This window comes from Oncorhynchus gorbuscha, linkage group LG11, assembly GCF_021184085.1.
Source record: "Oncorhynchus gorbuscha isolate QuinsamMale2020 ecotype Even-year linkage group LG11, OgorEven_v1.0, whole genome shotgun sequence".
NCBI classification, from domain to species: Eukaryota; Metazoa; Chordata; class Actinopteri; order Salmoniformes; family Salmonidae; genus Oncorhynchus; species Oncorhynchus gorbuscha.
The window spans coordinates 24,415,598-24,436,844 of NC_060183.1; the positions used below are offsets into that span (position 1 = coordinate 24,415,598).

A 21,247-nucleotide genomic window follows, 5' to 3' on the forward strand; every position below is an offset into this window, starting at 1 on the left:
GCTGCCTGAAAAGGAAGTGTCATGTATTTAAAAGAAAAAGAGAAAGCACTAGCTCAGTTTCACGGGTGCCACTATGTTTCTGTTCTCATGTCTGCTGTGACAATGAGTGTCAAGTAGTTGGCAAGACGGCACCAACAGATCTGGGACCAGGCTAGGTAAATTGCTCCGGGCTTCTTTATGTTTCAGGACCATTTAGGGGGCCGAACACTTACAAAGCCTTGCCCTCCTGAGTAGAATGAAGAATATTGTATTTTTCTGACAAGCAAAGGTACACAATCTGCAACACTTCATGTCGCACATGTGATGGACTGAATGTTAATCTCATACATTTTGTGATGTCCTCAAATCAAATGTACAGAATTCAAACAGAAACTTTGGAAAATATTCAGACCCCTTGACTTTTTAAACATTTTGTTACTTTACAGCTTTTATTCTAAAATGGATTAAATACTTTTTTCCCCGATTCAATCTACACATAATACCCCATAATGACAAAGCACAAATAGGTTTTTAGAAGTTTTTGCAAATGTATTACAAATAAAAAATGTACATAAGTATTCCGACCTTTGCTCTGAGACTCGAAATTGAGCTCAGGTGCATCCTGTTCCCATTGATCATCCTTGAGATGTTTCTACAACTTGATTGGAGCCCACCTGTCGTAAATTCAATTGATTGGACATGATTTGGAAAGGCACACACCTGTCACTCGGGGGCTCCCGAGTGGTGCAGCGGTCTAAGGCACTGCATCTCAGTGCTAGAGGAGTCAACCGGACGTGATCGGGAGTCCCATAGGGCGACGGATAATTGGCCCATCATCGTCTCGGTTAGGGTTTGGCAGGGGTAGGCCGTCATTGTAAATAAGAATTTGTTCTTAACTGACTTGCCTATTTAAAAAAAAGTGTAATTAAATTAAATTAAAATATATATAAGGTCCCACAATTGACAGAGCAAAAACCAAGCCATGAGGTCGAAGGAATTGTCCGTCGAGCTCCGAGACAGGATTGTGTCGATGCACAGATCTGGGAAAAGGTACCAAAACATTTCTGCAGCATTTAAGGTCCCCAAGAACACAGTGGCCTTGTTAAATGGAATACGTTTTGACCACCAAGACTCTTCCTAGTGCTGGCCACCCGGGCAAACTGAGCAATCGGAGGAGAAGGGCCATGGTCAGGGAGGTGACCAAGAACCTGATGGTCACTCTGACAGAACTCCAGAGTCCCTCTCTGGAGATGGTAGAACCTTCCAGAAGGACAACCATCTCTGCAGCACTCCACCAATCAGGCCTTTATGGAAGGGTGGCCAGACAGAAGCCATTCCTCTGTAAAAAGGCACATGACAGCCCACTTGGAGTTTGCCAAAAGGCACCTAAAAAACTCAGACGATGAGAAACAAGATTCCCTGAATTAACCAAGATTGAACTCTGGCCTGAATGCCAAGCGTCACGTCTGAAGGAAACCTGACACCATCCATACAGTGAAGCATGGTGCTGACAGCATCATGCTGTGGGGATTTCTTTAAGCGGAAGGGACTGGGAGACTAGTCAGGATTGAGGGAAAGATGAACAGAGCAAAGTACAGAGATCCTTCATGAAAACCTGCTCCAGAGCGCTCAGGACCTCAGATTGGGGTGAAAGTTCACCTTATAACAGGACAACGACCCTAAGCACACAACCAAGACAGCGCAGGAGTGGCTTCGAGACAAGTCTCTGAATGTCTTTGAGTGGCCCAGCCAGAGCCCGGACTCGAACCCAATCAAACATCTCTGGAGAGACCTGAAAATAGCTGTGCAGTGATGCTCCCCATCCAACTTGACAGGGCTTGATAGGATATGCAGAGAAGAATGGGAGAAACTCCCCAAATACAGGTGTGTAAAGCTTGTAGCTTCATACCCAATGAAAACTCAAGGCTGTAATTGCTGCCAAAGGTGCTTCAATAAAGTAGTGATTAAAGGGTCTGAAAACGTATGTAAATATGTTATTTCAGTTTTTACATTTTATACATTTGCAAACATTTAAAAAAACGTGTTTGGCTAATTCATTATAGTGTTGTGTGTAGATAGATGAGGGAAAAAAATATTTTATACATTTTAGAATAAAGCTGTAACCTAACAAAATGTGGAAAAGTTAAGGGATCTGAATGCTTCTTTCTGAATGCACTTTATGTCTCAAATCAAATCAAATTTTATTTGTCACATACACATGGTTAGCAGATGTTAATGCGAGTGTAGCGAAATGCTTGTGCTTCTAGTTCCGACAATGCAGTAATAACCAACAAGTAATCTAACTAACAATTCCAAAACTACTGTCTTATACACAGTGTAAGGGGATAAAGAATATGTACATAAGGATATATGAATGAGTGATGGTACAGAGCAGCATAGGCAAGATACAGTAGATGGTATCGAGTACAGTATATACATATGAGATGGGTATGTAAACAAAGTGGCATAGTTAAAGTGGCTAGTGATATATGTATTACATAAGGATGCAGTCGATGATATAGAGTACAGTATATACATATGCATATGAGATGAATAATGTAGGGTAAGTAACATTATATAAGGTAGCATTGTTTAAAGTGGCTAGTGATATATTTACATCATTTCCCATCAATTCCCATTATTAAAGTGGCTGGAGTTGAGTCAGTGTCAGTGTGTTGGCAGCAGCCACTCAATGTTAGTGGTGGCTGTTTAACAGTCTGATGGCCTTGAGATAGAAGCTGTTTTTCAGTCTCTCAGTCCCAGCTTTGATGCACCTATACTGACCTCGCCTTCTGGATGATAGCGGGGTGAACAGGCAGTGGCTCGGGTGGTTGTTGTCCTTGATGATCTTTATGGCCTTCCTGTAACATCGGGTGGTGTAGGTGTCCTGGAGGGCAGGTAGTTTGCCCCCGGTGATGCGTTGTGCAGACCTCACTACCCTCACTACCCTCTGGAGAGCCTTACGGTATCTGCACAGGTTCTGAGAATCTGTATCTTGAAGGAGAGTGCTATATTTGTATTCAAGTTTGTATTCAAGTTCGTTTTATTTACAAATCAGATGTATTTATAAAGCCCTTTTTACATTTCAAAGTGCTTATACAGAAACCCAGCCTAAAACCCCAATCAGCAAGCAATGCAGATGTAGAAGCACGGTGGCTAGGAAAAAGTCCCTAGAAAGGCAGGAACCTAGAAAGAAACCTAGAGAGGAACCCGGCTCTGAGGGGTGGCCAGTCCTCTTCTGGTTGTGCCGGGTGGATATTATAAGAGTACATGGCCATTAAGGCCAGAACGTACTTCAAGATGTTCAAATGTTTATAGATGACCAGCAGGGTCAAATAATAATCAAATAATAATAATAATAATCACAGTGCAACAGGTCAGCACCTCAGGAGTAAATGTTAGTTGGGTTTTCATAGCCAAGCATTCAGAGGTCGAGACAGCAAGTGCTGTAGAGAGGGTCGATAACAGCAGGTCCGGGACAAGGTAGCACATCTGGTGAACAGGTCAGTGTTCCATTGCCACAAGCAAAACAGCAGAAACTGAATCAGCAGCACGACCAGGTGGACTAGGGACAACCAGGAGTCATCAGGCTAGGTAGTCATTAAGTATGATCCTAGGGCTCAGGTCCTTCGAGAGAGAGAGAGAGAGAGAGAGAGATGGGAGAATTAGAGGGAGCATACTCCTGGGGTGGTTCATCACTCCAGTGCATTGCCGTTTAACTTCGCACCGCTGGGTCAAACTACACTCAATCATAGGACCTACTGAAGAGATGAGTCTTCAGTAAAGACTTAAAAGGTTGTCGAGACCGAGTCTACGTCTCTCATATGGGTAGGCAGACCATTCCATAAAAATGGAGCTCTATGGGAGAAAGCCCTGCCTCCAGCCGTTCATTTAGAAATTCTAGGAACAACAAGGAGGCCTGAGTCTTGTGGTCGTAAGGTACGTGTAGGTATGTACAGCAGAGCAAAATTGGAGAGATAGGTAGGAGCAAGTCCATGAAATGCTTTGTAGGTTAACCTTGAAATCAGCCGTAGCCAATGAAACCAGTCTAGAGAGGCTAACACTGGAGTATCAGATTATCAAATGTTTTGGTTCTAGTCAATAGAACCAGAACACTGCAATAGTCTAATCTAGAAGTGACAAAACCATGGATTCGTTTTTCTGCATCATTTTTGGATAAACATTTCCAGATTTTTGCAATGTTACGAAGAAAAAAGCTGCCCTTTAAATATTATTGATATGTTTGTCAAAAGATATCAGTGTCCTGAGTAAGTCCGAGTTCCTTCACAGTTTTATTTGAGACGACTACAACCATCAAGATTAATTGTCAGATCAAACAGGACTAGCATTTCTGTTTTGTCAAAGTTTAAAAGTAAAACATTTGCTGCCATACACTTCCGTATGCCGGGACACAGGCTTCCAGGTTAGGCAATTTTGGGGCTTCACCATGTTTCATCGAAATGCACAGCTGTGTGTCCTCCGCATAGCAGTGAAAGTTGACATTCACCAAGAGGTAAAATATATAGTGAACAAAATATTTGTCCTAAAACGGACCAACACCAAAACGTACAATTGATTTGTCAGAGGACAAACCATCAACAGAGACAAACTGACATCTTTCTGACAGATAAGATCTAAACCAGGCAAGAACTTGTCCGTGTAGTTCGACTAGGGTTTCTAATCTCTCCAAAAGAATGTGGTGATCGATGGTGTCAAAAGCGGCACTAAGGTCGAGGAGCACGAGGACAGATGCAGAGCCTTAGTTTGACTCCATTAAATGGTCATTTACCACATTCACGAGTGCAGTCTCAGTACTATTTGGACAAAGCTTCTAGCAAATAAAGTTAAATAAAGGTTAGATAAATAAAAATAAAAATAAACTATGATGGGGTCTAAAACCAGACTGGAGCATTTCTTATACATTTTTTCATTTTTAGGAAGCCAGTGAGTTGCTGCGCAACAGATTTTTCAAAAAATGTTGAGAGGAATTGGTCATTTGATATAAGCTTTTTGTTTTTTGGGGGGGCTTTTTCAGGATTTACTACTACTAATTTTAGTGAGTTTGGTATACATCCGGAGAATAGGGAGCCATTTATTATGTTCAACATAGGGGGGCCAAGCACAGGAAGTAGCTTGTTCAGTAGGTTAGTTGGAATAGGGTCCAGTAGGCAGCTGGACCCTATTCCACAGAGCTGTAAGCAAACCTGTAAAATGTAAAGGTTGTGAGCAACATTCGATAAATGCGATTTACTCTCTCTAATTTCCGTAACTCCTCCTTGAACTGTATGGCGTAGATGGGGAGTGATTTGGGAAAGGGTTAGAAAGGCTGGACAGGGTTTGGGTTTGGGTTTGGGTGGTGTAATGGCAGGAAAAACGGGAGGGAATTGGTGTCTATGGCTCTATTTCACTTTCTGAGAGGAACATGACTATTGAAGATAATTTAATGTAGGTAGGCTGTGACTGGCCTCATACTCCAGTACAGTAGGTTGTGGTAAATGCGCCTTAAAGTTCGGATGCGATCTGCCAATCCAATATCAAAGAAGAAGAGGAACTCACCCTTGCCCACCCTTTCCGATGAGGTTGTCTGGGTAACTAGAAAGGACGCTTTTATCCCTCGCACCGCACCGCAGCAGAGCAAAACCACAACAGTGGACAGTTGCCATTTATGTTGTTACGACTATTGACCATTTTATTTGGACTGCACATAGCTAGAAGAAAGCTTTTCAGGTAACTTCTCTATTCTCAGCATTTGGAACTCAAAATCCCTCGTAAATTGTAGCAAGCCGTTTTAATGCTAACGGGAGCTAACCATGGTATGCTATTTTTTGCAAAAGGCCTCAATGGATTAACGTTAGCTAACGGTTACTAGCTAATGCTAGCTAGCTGGTAGCCAATGTTTAGTTAGCATAGCGAAGATACCAAGTAAGCTAGCTTGTATTTTGTTGTAACTTTGTCCAATAAATATCCACATCAGTCACAATTAACTAGGGGACCCAGTTGTACGGACATGTCCGTTTTAATTATCAGGTAGCTAACGCCAGCTGGCCAAATGTCAGAGTGATCATTCCAGCAGTTTCTAGCTAGCAAACGTTAGCTAGCTAACTTACTTGACAGCAGCAGTGGCTAATCAAGCTTGTTTATCTGATCAAGTCACTTGATGCAACACATACATCGTATTTTACAATGTAAGTTTTCTTGGGACCCCTCTCCTCAACATCCTCCATTCCTCCTCCTAATGTTCCTCTTCCTCCTTTTCTTCCTCTCTATAGATAAGGGAGCACTGGGGACATGGCGGTGTACTTTGATCACCGTATAGAGGCCCCTGAGTCAAGCGGGGGCCCCTCTCAGGTGGCATGGCATCCCACTCAGCCTGTACTAGCAGTGGCCTCCAACAGCCCCACCACCGGGGGCAACATCGACCTTTACCTCCAACAGGTGAACCCCCCTCACCACACACTGCAGTTAGTCAGAGTTGCACCCATCCTGTCCTCAATCTGCAACTGACCAAATTATGCTATAGACTGACTGCATTGCCACATCAGACATCAGTCTATAGCTTCATATTTATCAATTGCTGAGGGGAATTATAAACCCACTGCACTTTGCCTTTTGAAGACTGTTTAACCCCAGTAAACACTTGAAGAGTGGAGAAGATGTAGACAAGTATGAAACTGCTACTAATGGATTGACTGAACTGCTCTCCTGTCATCATGTAGGGTGAGCACGTAGGGAGCTGCCATGTGGACCGTACCTTCCAGCCCACGGTGCTGTGTTGGCACCCCACCAAGCCTCTGCTGGCTCTGGGCTGGGAGACAGGCGAGGTGCTGCTGCTCACACACCCCTCTGGAGAGCAGACGCCGCTGCCCGCCACACATACTGCCTGCATCACCCTGCTGGAGTGGAGCAGCTCCGGCAGCCGCCTGATCACCGGGGATCAGGTGAGTGTGTGTGAACACAGACAAGTAGACACACACAAACAAACCACACACACACAGACTACTAAGCATTTGAAATACATGCTAGAATATCAAAAGTAGTGAAGATATTTCATAGTCCTCCGTCTTAGGGCTATTCCATGTAAAAGTCAACCTGAGCATGCACAAATAAAGTTAGTCATTTCCAAATAAAACCACATTCATAATCATCCTTCAAGTCTATACGTTGAAGTGCAGGCTTAATTTGACAAGTTTCGTGGCTCTTTCTAAGCTCACAGAGCGTGTTTTTCCACCAACAGCTATTATAGTTGCACAGATGAGATGTTAATGAAGCAATACAGACCAAATTGAAATGTCTTGAGATTCCTTTGCGTGTTCTACAGTCTTGTAAAGATAGGAGGGTGACTGAGACATGCAATGTAACATCCATAACGATTTTTACTTTGGATCATCTTAACAGTCTCTGTAATGCTAACTTTCATCAAGGTTTTATATGGTCTATAATTGGTTTCTCTCTTCTCATTGTCAGTATCCTTTTTCAGTGGTATGATATCCGTAACATCCCATAACGGTTGTGGATGTGATGGATATTGATGTATTTATCTTAGCTTCAGAAGCTTGTGCTTGTTCTGGCATTTATTCTTCAGACTTTCCCCGAAGCAATTGTTGCATTTTTGTGTTCTAGCTACGATTCTCTTGGAAAATATATGCTGAAATGCATTTCTCATACATGGTAGTACTGTTTTTTTTGTGTTTATCAACAATCTGTGAGTAGTCCTGGAGTGTCATTTTTAAATGAAGGCTCATCTATTTGTAGTATAGGCACATGTCCATTTGAAGTCAGAAGTTTACATACACCTTAGCCAAATAAAATACATTTCAACTCAGTTAGTCACAATTCCTGACATTTAATCCTAGTAAAAATTCCCTGTCTTAGGTCAGTTAGGATTTCTTTCATCACATTTCCAGTGGGTCAGAAGTTTACATACACTCAATTAGTATTTGATAGCATTGCCTTGAAATTGTTTAACTTGGGTCAAATTTTTGGGTTGCCTTCCACAAGCTTCCCACAATAAGTTGTGTGAATTTTGGTCCTTTCCTCCTGACAGAGCTGGTTTGTAGGCCTCCTTGCTCGCATACTCTTTTTCAGTTCTGCCCACACATTTTCTATAGGATTGAGGTCAGGGCTTTGTGATGGCCACTCTAATACCTTGACTTTGTTGTCGTTAAGCCATTTTGCCACAACTTTGAAAGTAAGCTTGGGGTCATTGTCCATTTGGAAGACCCATTTGCGACCAAACTTTAACTTCCTGACTGATCTCTTGAGATGCTGCTTCAATATATCCACATAATTTTCCTACCTCATGATGCCATCTATTTTGTGAAGTGCACCAGTCCCTCCTGCAGCAAAGCACCCCCACAACATGATGCTGCCACCCCGTGCTTCACCGTTGGGATGGTGTTCTTCAGCTTACAAGCCCCCTCCTTTTTCCTCTGAACATAACGATGGTTATTATAGCCAAAGAGTTCTATTTTTGTTTCATCTGACCAGAGGACATTTCTCCAAAAAATACAATCTTCGTCCCCATGTGCAGTTGCAAACCGTAGTCTGTTTTTTTTACTGGTGGGTTTGGAGCAGTGGCTTCTTCCTTGCTAAGCGGCCTTTCATGTTATGTCGCTATAGGACTCGTTTTACTGTGGATATAGATACTTTTGTACCTGTTTCCTCCAGCATCTTCACAATGTCCTTTGCTGTTCTGGGATTGATTTGCACTTTTGGCACCAAAGTACGTTCGTCTCTAGGAGACAGAACGTGTCTCCTTCCTGAGCGGTATGACGGCTGCGTGGTCCCATGCTGTTTTATACTTGCGTGCTATTGTTTGTACAAATGAACGTAGTACCTTCAGGCGTTTGGAAATTGCTCCCAAGGATGAACCAGACTTGTGTAGGTCTACAATTTTTTTTCTGAGGTCTTGGCTGATTTATTTGGATTTTGCCATGATGTCAAGCACAGAATTTGAAGGTAGGCCTCGAAATACATCCACAGGTACACTTCCAATTGACTCAAATGGTGTCAATTAGCCTATCAGATCAGAAGCTTCTAAAGCCATGACATAATTTTCTGGAATTTTCCAAGCTGTTTAAAGGCACAGTCAACTTAGTGGATGTAAACTTCTGACCCACTGGAATTGTGATACAGTGAATAATAAGTTAAATAATCTGTCTGTAAACAATTGTTGGAAAAATATTTGTCATGCACACCGTAGATGTCCTAACCAACTTGCCAAAACTATAGTTTGTTTACAAGAAATTTGTGGAGTGCTTGAAAAACTAGTTTTAATGACTCCGACCTAAGTGTATGTAAACTTCCGACTTCAACTGTGTGTTGTCTCATTTGCATATTTTGTTACAATATTTCAGGAACATTTTAATACAGAATAATCTGGTCTAAATTAAAATGGTAAAGGTTAATTTTGATATATAAAGATATAAAAAAAATAACTTATTAGGGTGTGGTGCCTGGCCTTGTATATTATTCAAGCTACCTGTAGTTATGCAATGATAAGACACACTGTCTTCTGACATTTAAAAAACCTTCCAAGTGACAACAAATGTATTGTGATAGATTTTTCTCAAGATATCTTTAAGATTTTAATGTCTATTTCAGACTAACAGCATAACGGAGGGGGGCGGAAGGTATCCTAGTGGTTAGAGCGTTGGGCCAGTAACCGAAAGGTTGCTGGATCGAATCCCCAAGCTGACAAGGTAAAAATCTGTCGTTCTGCCCCTGAGCAAGGTAGTTAACCCACTATTCCCCGGGCCCGAAGACGTGGATGTCGATTAAGGCAGACCCCCGCACCTCTCTTATTCAGAGGGGTTGGGTTAAATGTGGAAGACACATTTCAGTTGAATAGATTCAGTTGGACAACTGACTTTTCTTTCCCCCCTATAACATCCATAAAAGTTATTTTTCCTCTAAAGTAATAAAGGAAATTAGTCTTTTCATAAAACATTTTTTGGGGGTGTTCAGCCATGTGTTTAATCCATGTTTTGACTTAAGACCTTTGCTAAGAATTCCAGTTTCCTCAAAAAACTAACATCCATAAGGCTTCTTATTTGCATTTTTAGGGGTATACACCCCAAGGGGGACACACACATCAGAAGTTTCATTTCTATTTTGTTTGTCCGTTCTGTGAGACATTAAAGTTGTGATTTTTCTTGCAAATGTAATATCCATAACGCTGGAATCGCCCATTTGGCATGTGTGTTTGAATGTGCTGTCGTTGATCTGTGTAGATGGGAGTTCTCGCGTTATGGAAGGTGGACGCCCGAGGAAGACTACAGGGAAGTCACATAGTGAAACACGACTACACCAAGCCCTTAACCTACTGTATCTTCAGACCAGCACCCCCGGGAGAGTGAGTTACTAGAACCGTATAAGTACCCCAAAATGTTCTGAGTCAGAGCAGGCTATTGTTCTGCATATGCTCTTGACAAAGAGATGCATCAATTGATATACAGCAATGGCCCCCAATTACATTCATCTGCGGGTAGATTTTTTTTCTTGAGCGGATGGACAGGAGACAGGAACATAGTTATAAATAATTTGTACACTGCAAATTGGCTTCAAGAAGCCCAAACAGAAATAGGATTTGACAAAAAACAAACCTTGATTACATTGGGATACAATCACATATGCCTCTATATTTATGTGTAGGTATAGTTGGGAACAGATTTCCCTAAATTAAAATGACTTTGATCTGAGTTCCTGGTGATTTAACTGTCTTTTATGTCCAATAACAAAAATTATATATCAAGTTTTTATTTTATTGCTCAAAAAACTTGGGTGGCCAAATAAAATCAGCATTTGGCCCGAGAGCCGCCTATTGGGGAACCCTGATATACTGTATGTGGATAAATATTTTAGAGTCCATGTGGTTTTATGCAACTAATCAATATTATGTTTAGGTAAGACAACGAATTGTGTCCATGTTATCGCAGTTGCAAAATTATCTTGGATTGTCAATCAATGGTACTGACACTGTCTCGCCCTGCTATTAAGCATATAAATGCCAAGTGTACGTTAAGCCAGGTACTGTCTCCCAAATTGTTGGTCGGGACCCAAACCCACTGGTGCATTGCAGTTGTTTCTCTTAGGGCCCAGTCTTGTGCAACACCCATCTAGAAAAATGGTTTTGCTTATTCACTGGGTCATAATGATTAACATTTGAAAGACCTTAGCTGTGCTATTTTGCCAACTCCTATGGCCATTGTCACATCATTGTTTTGCGTAACAATGGCCATAGTAGTTGGCAAGACTGCACAAACAGATCTGCGATTCAGGCTAGTGTCACAATGCATAGTTTGGAAACCATTCCACTAAGATCCTGTCCCAGTGTATGATGCTAACTGTGTTTGTGGTCGGTTTCAAGGGATGTGGCGATGCTGGCGCGGGCGGCAGTGGGCGGGGACGAGAGTGCCCTGGACATGTTCAACTGGAGGAAGGCTGGGAATGGACCGCCGCTCAAGATGGGTCCTCAGGAGGGTCTGGTGTTCTACGTCGGCACGGCAGACGGTTAGACGCTCTCAAACTCTGTGTTTTTACCGGCATTGTTCCCCTGCGTGTGAGTGTGTGAGAGACCTCTCGCCTCTGGGCCTGTAGAGGAATTCCTCCAAAACAGGCACTCAACAGTTGGAGTGTGTTTAGCTTTTGTGCACTGCCCACAGGGATGCAAAGTAGTCACATTTCGGCGAAATTCGCTGTTTTGAATCCAAAGTATGTGACCTATGTGATTCGTGTAGATCCAATGAGAAAAGTTTGGGCGGGGGGCTTTGGATGACGACTGGCTCTATGCGAACGACTGATGCACGTTTGGAGCAATACTGACTGTATCCAGGGCTCAGCCAATCGTTCACATAACAACAGAATGCAGCACGTGACTGAAGAGACAACCGATTTGCTAGTTACAGCATCAGGTTGCGCTCTGGCAAGACAGCAGAGAGTGAAAAGGCAGTTTGTGTCTATGCCTTTGCTGGTTAACTTACAGCAGCGCGTCCCCTGAACAATAGCGAAGAGGTAGGTGAGAAGCCTGACCACGGCGACGGGGTGAGAAGGTGATGAAGCATACTTCATGAATTGTAACCGAAAACAACTGGCATTTGGAAAGTTTGAGGTGAGGGAGAAAGTGTGGTGGAACAAGTATTGTTAGCATTGTTAAGTTACTTATCTTGCTAGCTGGATCTAATTTTTTATTTTTTTATTTCACCTTTATTTAACCAGGTAGGCTAGTTGAGAACAAGTTGTCATTTGCAACTGCGACCTGGCCAAGATAAAGCATAGCAGTGTGAACAGACAACACAGAGTTACACATGGAGTAAACAATTAACAAGTCAATAACACAGTAGAAAAAAAGAGTCTATATACATTGTGTGCAAAAGGCATGAGGAGGTAGGCGAATAATTACAATTTTTCAGATTAACACTGGAGTGATCAGATGGTCATGTTCAGGTAGATATATTGGTGTGCAAAAGAGCAGAAAAGTAAATAAATATAAACAGTATGGGGATGAGGTAGGTAAAATTGGGTGGGCTATTTACCGATAGACTTTTTACAGCTGCAGCGATCGGTTAGCTGCTCAGATAGCAGATGTTTGAAGTTGGTGAGGGAGATAAAAGTCTCCAACTTCAGCGATTTTTGCAATTCTTTCCAGTCACAAGCATCAGAGAACTGGATTGAAAGGCGGCCAAATTAGGTGTTGGCTTTAGGGATGATCAGTGAGATACACCTGCTGGAGCGCGTGCTACGGGTGGGTGTTGCCATCGTGACCAGTGAACTGAGATAAGGCGGAGCTTTACCTAGCATGGACTTGTAGATGACCTGGAGCCAGTGGGTCTGGCAACGAATATGTAGTGAGGGCCAGCCGATTAGAGCATACAGGTCGCAGTGGTGGGTGGTATAAGGTGCTTTAGTAACAAAACGTTAGCTAGCCAGAGAAATGTTGAGCAACATTAGCCAACTTAACTGATCAAATCATTGAGTTTATGGTGTGAAGATTAGCTGGCTAATAAAGTCAGACAGCTAACATACCTTAGTTAGCTAACGTTACAACATCAGATGAGCTAACGTTAGTCACCTAACCAATTCGCTATAGTGTTAACTGGTAACGTAAACTCACCCCATTCTGTACAAATGTGCTCAACCGCAACATTCAAACGAGGCTACAAAGAAAACTAATGGGATTGTAGCGACTGTGTTGACATCAAAATTAGGGTGTGTGAACTAGGTTTCTATTCAAGCGTTGATTGATATTGTAATGGCTTTATAGCCATTTAAAAAAAGACCCGACGGGGCTTATTGCCTGCTTGAATTATGCAGAAATGGGCAGTGTTTAGGTCATGTAATTGATTTTGTTGGAAAGGGGAGAAATTGTGCTTTACAATGGTATTGACATTACAGTTGATCTGGAAGTATTACGTTTTTCGGGTGCTAAAATAAGGGCAATTGTACGGACCAAGGCGATGTACGAGTTTACGTTAACGTTATACGACTCCTGGCTCTTCCTCAAGTTATAAGGCATTAGTTGCTTACTGGACATTTACATTTACATTTAAGTCATTTAGCAGACGCTCTTATCCAGAGCGACTTACAAATTTGTGCATTCACCTTATGACATCCAGTGGAACAATCACTTTACAATAGTGCATCTAAATCTTAAAGGGGGGGGGGTGAGAGGGATTACTTATCCTATCCTAGGTATTCCTTAAAGAGGTGGGGTTTCAGGTGTCTCCGGAAGGTGGTGATTGACTCCGCTGTCCTGGCGTCGTGAGGGAGTTTGTTCCACCATTGGGGGGCCAGAGCAGCGAACAGTTTTGACTGGGCTGAGCGGGAGCTGTACTTCCCCAGTGGTAGGGAGGCGAGCAGGCCAGAGGTGGATGAACGCAGTGCCCTTGTTTGGGTGTAGGGCCTGATCAGAGCCTGGATGTACTGAGGTGCCGTTCCCCTCACAGCTCCGTAGGCAAGCACCATGGTCTTGTAGCGGATGCGAGCTTCAACTGGAAGCCAGTGGAGAGAACGGAGGAGCGGGGTGACGTGAGAGAACTTGGTAAGGTTGAACACCAGACTGGCTGCGGCGTTCTGGATGAGTTGAAGGGGTTTAATGGCACAGGCAGGGAGCCCAGCCAACAGCTAGTTGCAGTAATCCAGACGGGAGATGACAAGTGCCTGGATTAGGACCTGCGCCGCTTCCTGTGTGAGGCAGGGTCGTACTCTGCGGATGTTGTAGAGCATGAACCTACAGGAACGGGCCACCGCCTTGATGTTGGTTGAGAACGACAGGGTGTTGTCCAGGATCACGCCAAGGTTCTTAGTGCTCTGGGAGGAGGACACAATGGAGTTGTCAACCGTGATGGCGAGATCATGGAACGGGCAGTCCTTCCCCAGGAGGAAGAGCAGCTCCGTCTTGCCGAGGTTCAGCTTGAGGTGGTGATCCGTCATCCACACTGATATGTCTGCCAGACATGCAGAGATGCGATTCGCCACCTGGTCATCAGAAGGGGGAAAGGAGAAGATTAATTGTGTGTCGTCTGCATAGCAATGATAGGAGAGACCATGTGAGGTTATGACAGAGCCAAGTGACTTGGTGTATAGCGAGAATAGGAGAGGGCCTAGAACAGAGCCCTGGGGGACACCAGTGGTGAGAGCGCGTGGTGAGGAGACAGATTCTCGCCACGCCACCTGGTAGGAGCGACCTGTCAGGTAGGACGCAATCCAAGCGTGGGCCGCGCCGGAGATGCCCAACTCGGAGAGGGTGGAGAGGAGGATCTGATGGTTCACAGTATCGAAGGCAGCCGATAGATCTAGAAGGATGAGAGCAGAGGAGAGAGAGTTAGCTTTAGCAGTGCGGAGCGCCTCCGTGATACAGAGGAGAGCAGTCTCAGTTGAATGACTAGTCTTGAAACCTGACTGATTTGGATCAAGAAGGTCATTCAGAGAGAGATAGCGGGAGAGTTGGCCAAGGACGGCACGTTCAAGAGTTTTGGAGAGAAAAGAAAGAAGGGATACTGGTCTGTAATTGTTGACATCGGAGGGATCGAGTGTAGGTTTTTTCAGAAGGGGTGCAACTCTCGCTCTCTTGAAGACGGAAGGGACATAGCCAGCGGTCAGGGATGAGTTGATGAGCGAGGTGAGGTAAGGGAGAAGGTCTCCGGAAATGGTCTGGAGAAGAGAGGAGGGGATAGGGTCAAGCGGGCAGGTTGTTGGGCGGCCGGCCGTCACAAGACGCGAGATTTCATCTGGAGAGAGAGGGGAGAAAGAGGTCAGAGCACAGGGTAGGGCAGTGTGAGCAGAACCAGCGGTGTCGTTTGACTTAGCAAACGAGGATCGGATGTCGTCGACCTTCTTTTCAAAATGGTTGACGAAGTCATCTGCAGAGAGGGAGGGGGGGGAGGAGGATTCAGGAGGGAGGAGAAGGTGGCAAAGAGCTTCCTAGGGTTAGAGGCAGATGCTTGGAATTTAGAGTGGTAGAAAGTGGCTTTAGCAGCAGAGACAGAGGAGGAAAATGTAGAGAGGAGGGAGTGAAAGGATGCCAGGTCCGCAGGGAGGCGAGTTTTCCTCCATTTCCGTTCGGCTGCCCGGAGCCCTGTTCTGTGAGCTCGCAATGAGTCATCGAGCCACGGAGCGGGAGGGGAGGACCGAGCCGGCCTGGAGGATAGGGGACATAGAGAGTCAAAGGATGCAGAGAGGGAGGAGAGGAGGGTTGAGGAGGCAGAGTCAGGAGATAGGTTGGAGAAGGTTTGAGCAGAGGGAAGAGATGATAGGATGGAAGAGGAGAGAGTAGTGGGGGAGAGAGAGCGAAGGTTGGGACGGCGCGATACCATCCGAGTAGGGGCAGTGTGGGAGGTGTTGGATGAGAGCGAGAGGGAAAAGGATACAAGGTAGTGGTCGGAGACTTGGAGGGGAGTTGCAGTGAGGTTATAGTGGAAGAACAGCATCTAGTAAAGATGAGGTCGAGCGTATTGCCTGCCTTGTGAGTAGGGGGGGAAGGTGAGAGGGTGAGGTCAAAAGAGGAGAGGAGTGGAAAGAAGGAGGCAGAGAGGAATGAGTCAAAGGTAGACGTGGGGAGGTTAAAGTCGCCCAGAACTGTGAGAGGTGAGCCGTCCTCAGGAAAGGAGCTTATCAAGGCATCAAGCTCATTGATGAACTCTCCGAGGGAACCTGGAGGGCGATAAATGATAAGGATGTTAAGCTTGAAAGGGCTGGTAACTGTGACAGCATGGAATTCAAAGGAGGCGATAGACAGATGGGTAAGGGGAGAAAGAGAGAATGACCACTTGGGAGAGATGAGGATCCCGGTGCCACCACCCCGCTGACCAGAAGCTCTCGGGGACCATGGCAATCTGTGTGAAATGTTAACTAGCTAACGATCTAACTACTATCTGTGAACTAATGTTTTCCCTCTACAGTATGTGGTTAATTTTCAGAATGAGAGAATTAGGTAAAAATTAGTCATTGCTTGTTAAACAAGTGTAGCTGGAGCTGGGCCTGGCTTAAGCTGGGTGCCACTAGAGGTGAAAGGATCACCACACACTTTCTCTATTTTTCAATACAGTGGATAAAAAGGGTTATGCGAGGTGTACTCTGCCTTAAAGAGATCAATTATGCCAACAAAAGATATCATGCTCTGCTGGTACATTGTAGAGCAGATGGCCACAGGCGGAAAGTGTACAATGTAATAATGTGCAGTGTAGCCCAAAGATGTTGCTTTTCTTGTGTTGAACTTGACAGTAACACTTGTGAGTGAGGTGGGACTTACATTTTTTTACTCAGTGAATGTTATTTCTGCACACATGTAGCCTTGTGCTACATGCCTACTACAGTGGCCACAAAATAGAGCAAAAATAGAATGCCTCTTTGTTTCATTCTATTTCTGCGTAAGATGTTTTTTTTCCCCCAAGTGCAATATTTAGATGTGTGTGTGGTCACAAGCGTTCTGTTATAAAGGCGGTCAAATTAGTGTATTGTTTTCTCTCAAGACTTGAGTGTCATTTGCAGTAAATTCTAGGCAACAAATAACATTGGATTACTTTCCTCACATTTTTAAGCTGTGAGTTAGGTTCACATTAACCACTTTTTATTTCACACACAGAGACTGATCATGTAGATCATACTCGTTGTTGTTTAATTAGTTAAAATGTGCATTTCCCCCAAACAGGGATTTTTTTTGTGCATGTTTTAGTGCAAAAAACAAAGTATCACGTTTTTGGGCCCTCAGCGTTTTGCATCCCTGTGCCCAGCGTAATAAAGTACATTTGTGTGTATTGACTCTGTGCCTAGGCAAGGTGCACTGTGTGGATGAGCATGGCAGGAGCAGCCCAGTGCTCAGTGTGGACGGCTCCATTCAGAAGCTCTTCTATCTGAAGAGGAGAGAAGTCCTGGCCGTTGTCACGGAAACACTTTTGCTGTCACAGTACACTCTGGGACCTGAGGGGGGAGCCCAGGAGCTCATGAAGGTACATATCAAATTGTATTTTTCACATTTTTTATTTCACTCAGCAAGTCAGTTGAGAACACATTCTTATTTACAATGACAGCGTAGGAACAGTGGGTTAACTCCGTTGTTCAGGGGCAGAATGACAGATTCTTTTCTTGTCAGCTTGGGGATATGATCTAGCAACCTGTCGGTTACTGGCCCAACGCTCTAACGACTAGGCTACCTGCCGCCCCAATGCCATTGGATGAACCCCAGAACATATTCCAGTCTGTACTAGCAAATCAGTCCTGTAGCGTAGCATCCGCCTCATCGGACCACTTCCGTATTGAACATGTCACTGGTACTTCCTGCTTTAGTTTTTTTCTTGGAGAGCTTTGTATGCATCTCTGTGTGTGGAGTAAAGGTGGACTGGAGTTCTTTTCTTCTCTGGTTGCACATGTGACATGCTGAAAATAAATGAGGTCAAACGGATTTAAGCTTGCCTGCGTTAAAGTCCCTGGCCACTAGGAGTGCCACTTTTGGATGAGCATTTTCTTGTTTGCTTAGGGCCTTATACAGCTCATTGAGTGCTGTCTTAGCATCGGTTTGTGGTGGTAAATAGGCGGCTAAGAATAATATGATGAGAGCTCTCTTAGTAGATAGTGTGGTCTACAGCTTATCATGAGGTATTCTACCTCAGGCGAGCAATACCTCGAGACTTCTTTAATATTAGACATCGCACACCAGCAGTTGTTGACAAATACACACATACCCCCCCGCTCCTCGTCTAACCAGACGTAGCTGCTCTGTCCTGCCGATGCACGGAGAAGCCAGCCAGCTCTATATTATCCATGTCATTGTTTAGCCACATCTCGGTGAAACATAACATATTACAGTTGTCCCGTTGGTAGGATAATCTTAATCATAGATCGTCCTATTTGTTTTCCAATGATTGCACGTTTGCCAATAATATGAAGGGTAGTGGTGGTTTACCTGCTCGTCGGCTAATTCTTACAAGGCACCTCGCCCTCCTCCCCCTTTTTCGCCGTCTTTTCTTCACTCGGATGACGGGGATTTGGGCCTTGTCTCGACAAAGCAGGATATCCTTCGCCTCGGACTCATTAAAGAAAAAATCTTTGTCCAGTTCTTTGTCCAAAAATCTTTGTCCATGTGAGTAATCTCTGTTCTGATGTCCAGAAGCTCTTTTCGGTCTTAAGAGACGGTAGCAGGAACATTTAGTACAAAATGAGTAGCAAACATTGTGAAAAATCTAACAAAATAGCACAGTTGGCTAGGAGCCTGTGAAACGGCAGCCATCCCCTCTGGGTCCATTACTTCAATTGAAGTTTGTGTGTGTGCGACTGTGTTCTGTTGTCACAGGTGAAGCTGAGTGGAAAAGGTGGCCAAAGCGCAGACATCGTTTCAACAGAGACAGGCCTCCTCATCACAGCTACAGGGGAACAGGTCATCAGGTCAGACACACAAACACACACACCAACACAAGTAAGCATTTTATGGTAAGGTTTTATTCGGCGCATGTGAAAAAAATACTATCCTTGTGGGGACCAAATAATTGATTCCCATTCAAAATACTATTTACCTTAACCTCTAACCTTAACTCCTAAACCTTAACTCCTAAACCTAATTCTAACCCATAAGTCTAAATAACAATTTTCCTTGTGGGGACCAGCGAAATGTCCCCACTTGTCCAAATGTTCCTTGTTTTTACTATCCTTGTGAGGACTTCTGGTCCCCACAAGGATAGGAAAACCAAACACACACACACACTCTGACTGTGTAGCTAACATACATTGTGTTGTAGGCTCTGGGACTTGGAGAGGGATGACAACTATGTGCTTTCTCTGGATGAGAGCCTTGGCTTTGAGAAAGGAGAGGTGTTGAACTGTGTCTCCTACTGCACAGCCAAAGGTAGGAATGAACATTACTGGTATTCTGAAAATTTGGGCTAATGGTGAGCTATGGTAGACTTATGTTAAATGGATTACAATTACACAGTATACATCCACTAGCCTAGTCTCAGATCTGTTTGTGTTAGCTTGCCAGCAACTCCTATGTCCATTGTCTCTACTGCACACTGTTTATGACAATGGCCACCATAGGAGTCGGCAAGATTATATGCTATGCATTTACCTCTCGAATAGGCAATTCTTTGTTTAATCATATTTAGACATAGAATTGGGCATATTTGTATTGTTTCATGATGTCGCCCTCACTCCCCTGCGTCTTTCCAGAGATCCTAGCTGCAGGCACCAACAGGGGGCGTATAGCTCTGTGGAGGATGGTGAGCCAGCCCAACACCAGGACAGACATCAAGACCCAGTGGAAACTACAGACACCCACGGAGATCGAGGGCAATGTCACCCAGCTTCAGGTACACTACTTTACTACAGTACCACATTATACAACAGTACTACATTATACTGTATTGACACTTTGCGATGACTTCGTCCATCACCTCTCCATCACCCTTTTTTCTGGTTGTCGACACCTGGTCTAAAATATTGAATTTCACTGATTGTGGCTACAGTACGATCACCGGACTCATAGAGTGAGGTTACATGAGTCAGTGACTATGTTATTACAGTTTTACATTCATGTGTTCTCTGATTGCAATTGTCTTGTTTGTTTCCAGTGGGGCTCCAACCTGAACCTGCTGGCTGCCAACAGTGTGACCACAGTGCTGATCCTCTGTGAGCACGTCATGTCTGCCCACTTCGGCCAGCAGGTGGCAGCGGTACAGCTAACCCCATCTCAGCTCAGCCTCACAATGTTCAACACCAACTCCCACCTCACCCTGCGTTCCGACATGCACATCAAGGGTGTCTGTGTCACCAAGGTAACCAGTCCAAACATTTGTCCCGTTACCAAGTTAACCAGCCCCAAAATGTATCCCGTGAGCCATCACCAAGGTAACCAGACAAAAATGGGTCCCGCTACCAAGGTAACCAGCCAAAGATGTGCCCTGCTCACCAACTGTGTATGTATAGCTCAGCGTTTCCCAAACCAGGGGTCGGGACCTCACATGGGTTCGCCTGATTTGAAAATGGGGTCGCGAGAAGATTGTATAAAAATGATAATATAGCACTTGGTTCATAGAATAGCCTCTAGGTGCGGTTGTAATAAACATAGCCGTTTCTGATGTAAACAGCCGTTTCTGATGTAAACAGAGCCGTTTCACTGAAAGAAAAGACTCAGGAATATGTATGTGTCTTCTGTTTCCCTCTACAATGCCCACAAGCCACGCAGGACTTATTAGAGTGGACAAGACCAGGCATTAAATCAGACTGGGTGGGAATGAAGATGTTCTTTTCTACACAGAAGAGCATACACAATTATTGCCTGATGATCTTCTGAACTTCCCAATACCTTTCTGATATGTTTCAGTCACTTCAAACCATTCTTCCTTCACATTGAAATAATGTCAAAAGTACTGTCAGACTGATTTGTAATAGACTGTCACAGCCCCAATTAAAGAAGGAAACATTGGTCGTTGATTACATCACCTTTTTATTTCTTTACATTTTGGAATCGCAATATTTTTAAAATGAAAATGGGGTCACGTGCCCAAAATGTTTGGGAACCCCTGGTCTAGCTTGACTTGGGAGGCTATCGAATAATTTGTTTTCTGCTCAATGTGAAACTTTTTTACTGTGCCTGGCTCACACAGGCAGGTGTGTTTATCTAAGGAGTACGTGAGGTGTGTTGAGTGGTCTTTTTGACTGAGATATTAGGCATCTGATGTTGACGTGGTGTGTGTTCAGGACACAGTCACAGTGTGGAACGGGAAGCAGGTCACTGTGTACGAACCCTCGGGGGCAACTCTACGCAACACAGGTGAAGTGG

The 21,247-nt window shown here is 44.2% G+C and overlaps 1 protein-coding gene across 2 annotated transcripts in view; it reads left to right on the forward strand.

Moving 5' to 3' along the window:
- Positions 1-5,556: 5,556 nt before the first annotated feature.
- The window catches only part of ift140 (intraflagellar transport 140 homolog (Chlamydomonas)), a 54,433-nt gene continuing 38,742 nt past the window's right edge, over positions 5,557-21,247 (forward strand). For both annotated transcript variants that reach the window (XM_046369072.1, XM_046369073.1), the window contains exons 1-11: positions 5,557-5,706; positions 6,249-6,414; positions 6,696-6,917; positions 10,212-10,333; positions 11,348-11,490; positions 17,248-17,423; positions 18,764-18,855; positions 19,206-19,312; positions 19,636-19,775; positions 20,037-20,240; positions 21,166-21,238. In XM_046369072.1, coding sequence (XP_046225028.1) covers positions 6,268-6,414; positions 6,696-6,917; positions 10,212-10,333; positions 11,348-11,490; positions 17,248-17,423; positions 18,764-18,855; positions 19,206-19,312; positions 19,636-19,775; positions 20,037-20,240; positions 21,166-21,238 — 1,426 coding nt within the window. In that variant the 5' untranslated portion in view covers positions 5,557-5,706; positions 6,249-6,267. The remainder of the gene's footprint in view (positions 5,707-6,248; positions 6,415-6,695; positions 6,918-10,211; positions 10,334-11,347; positions 11,491-17,247; positions 17,424-18,763; positions 18,856-19,205; positions 19,313-19,635; positions 19,776-20,036; positions 20,241-21,165; positions 21,239-21,247) is intronic.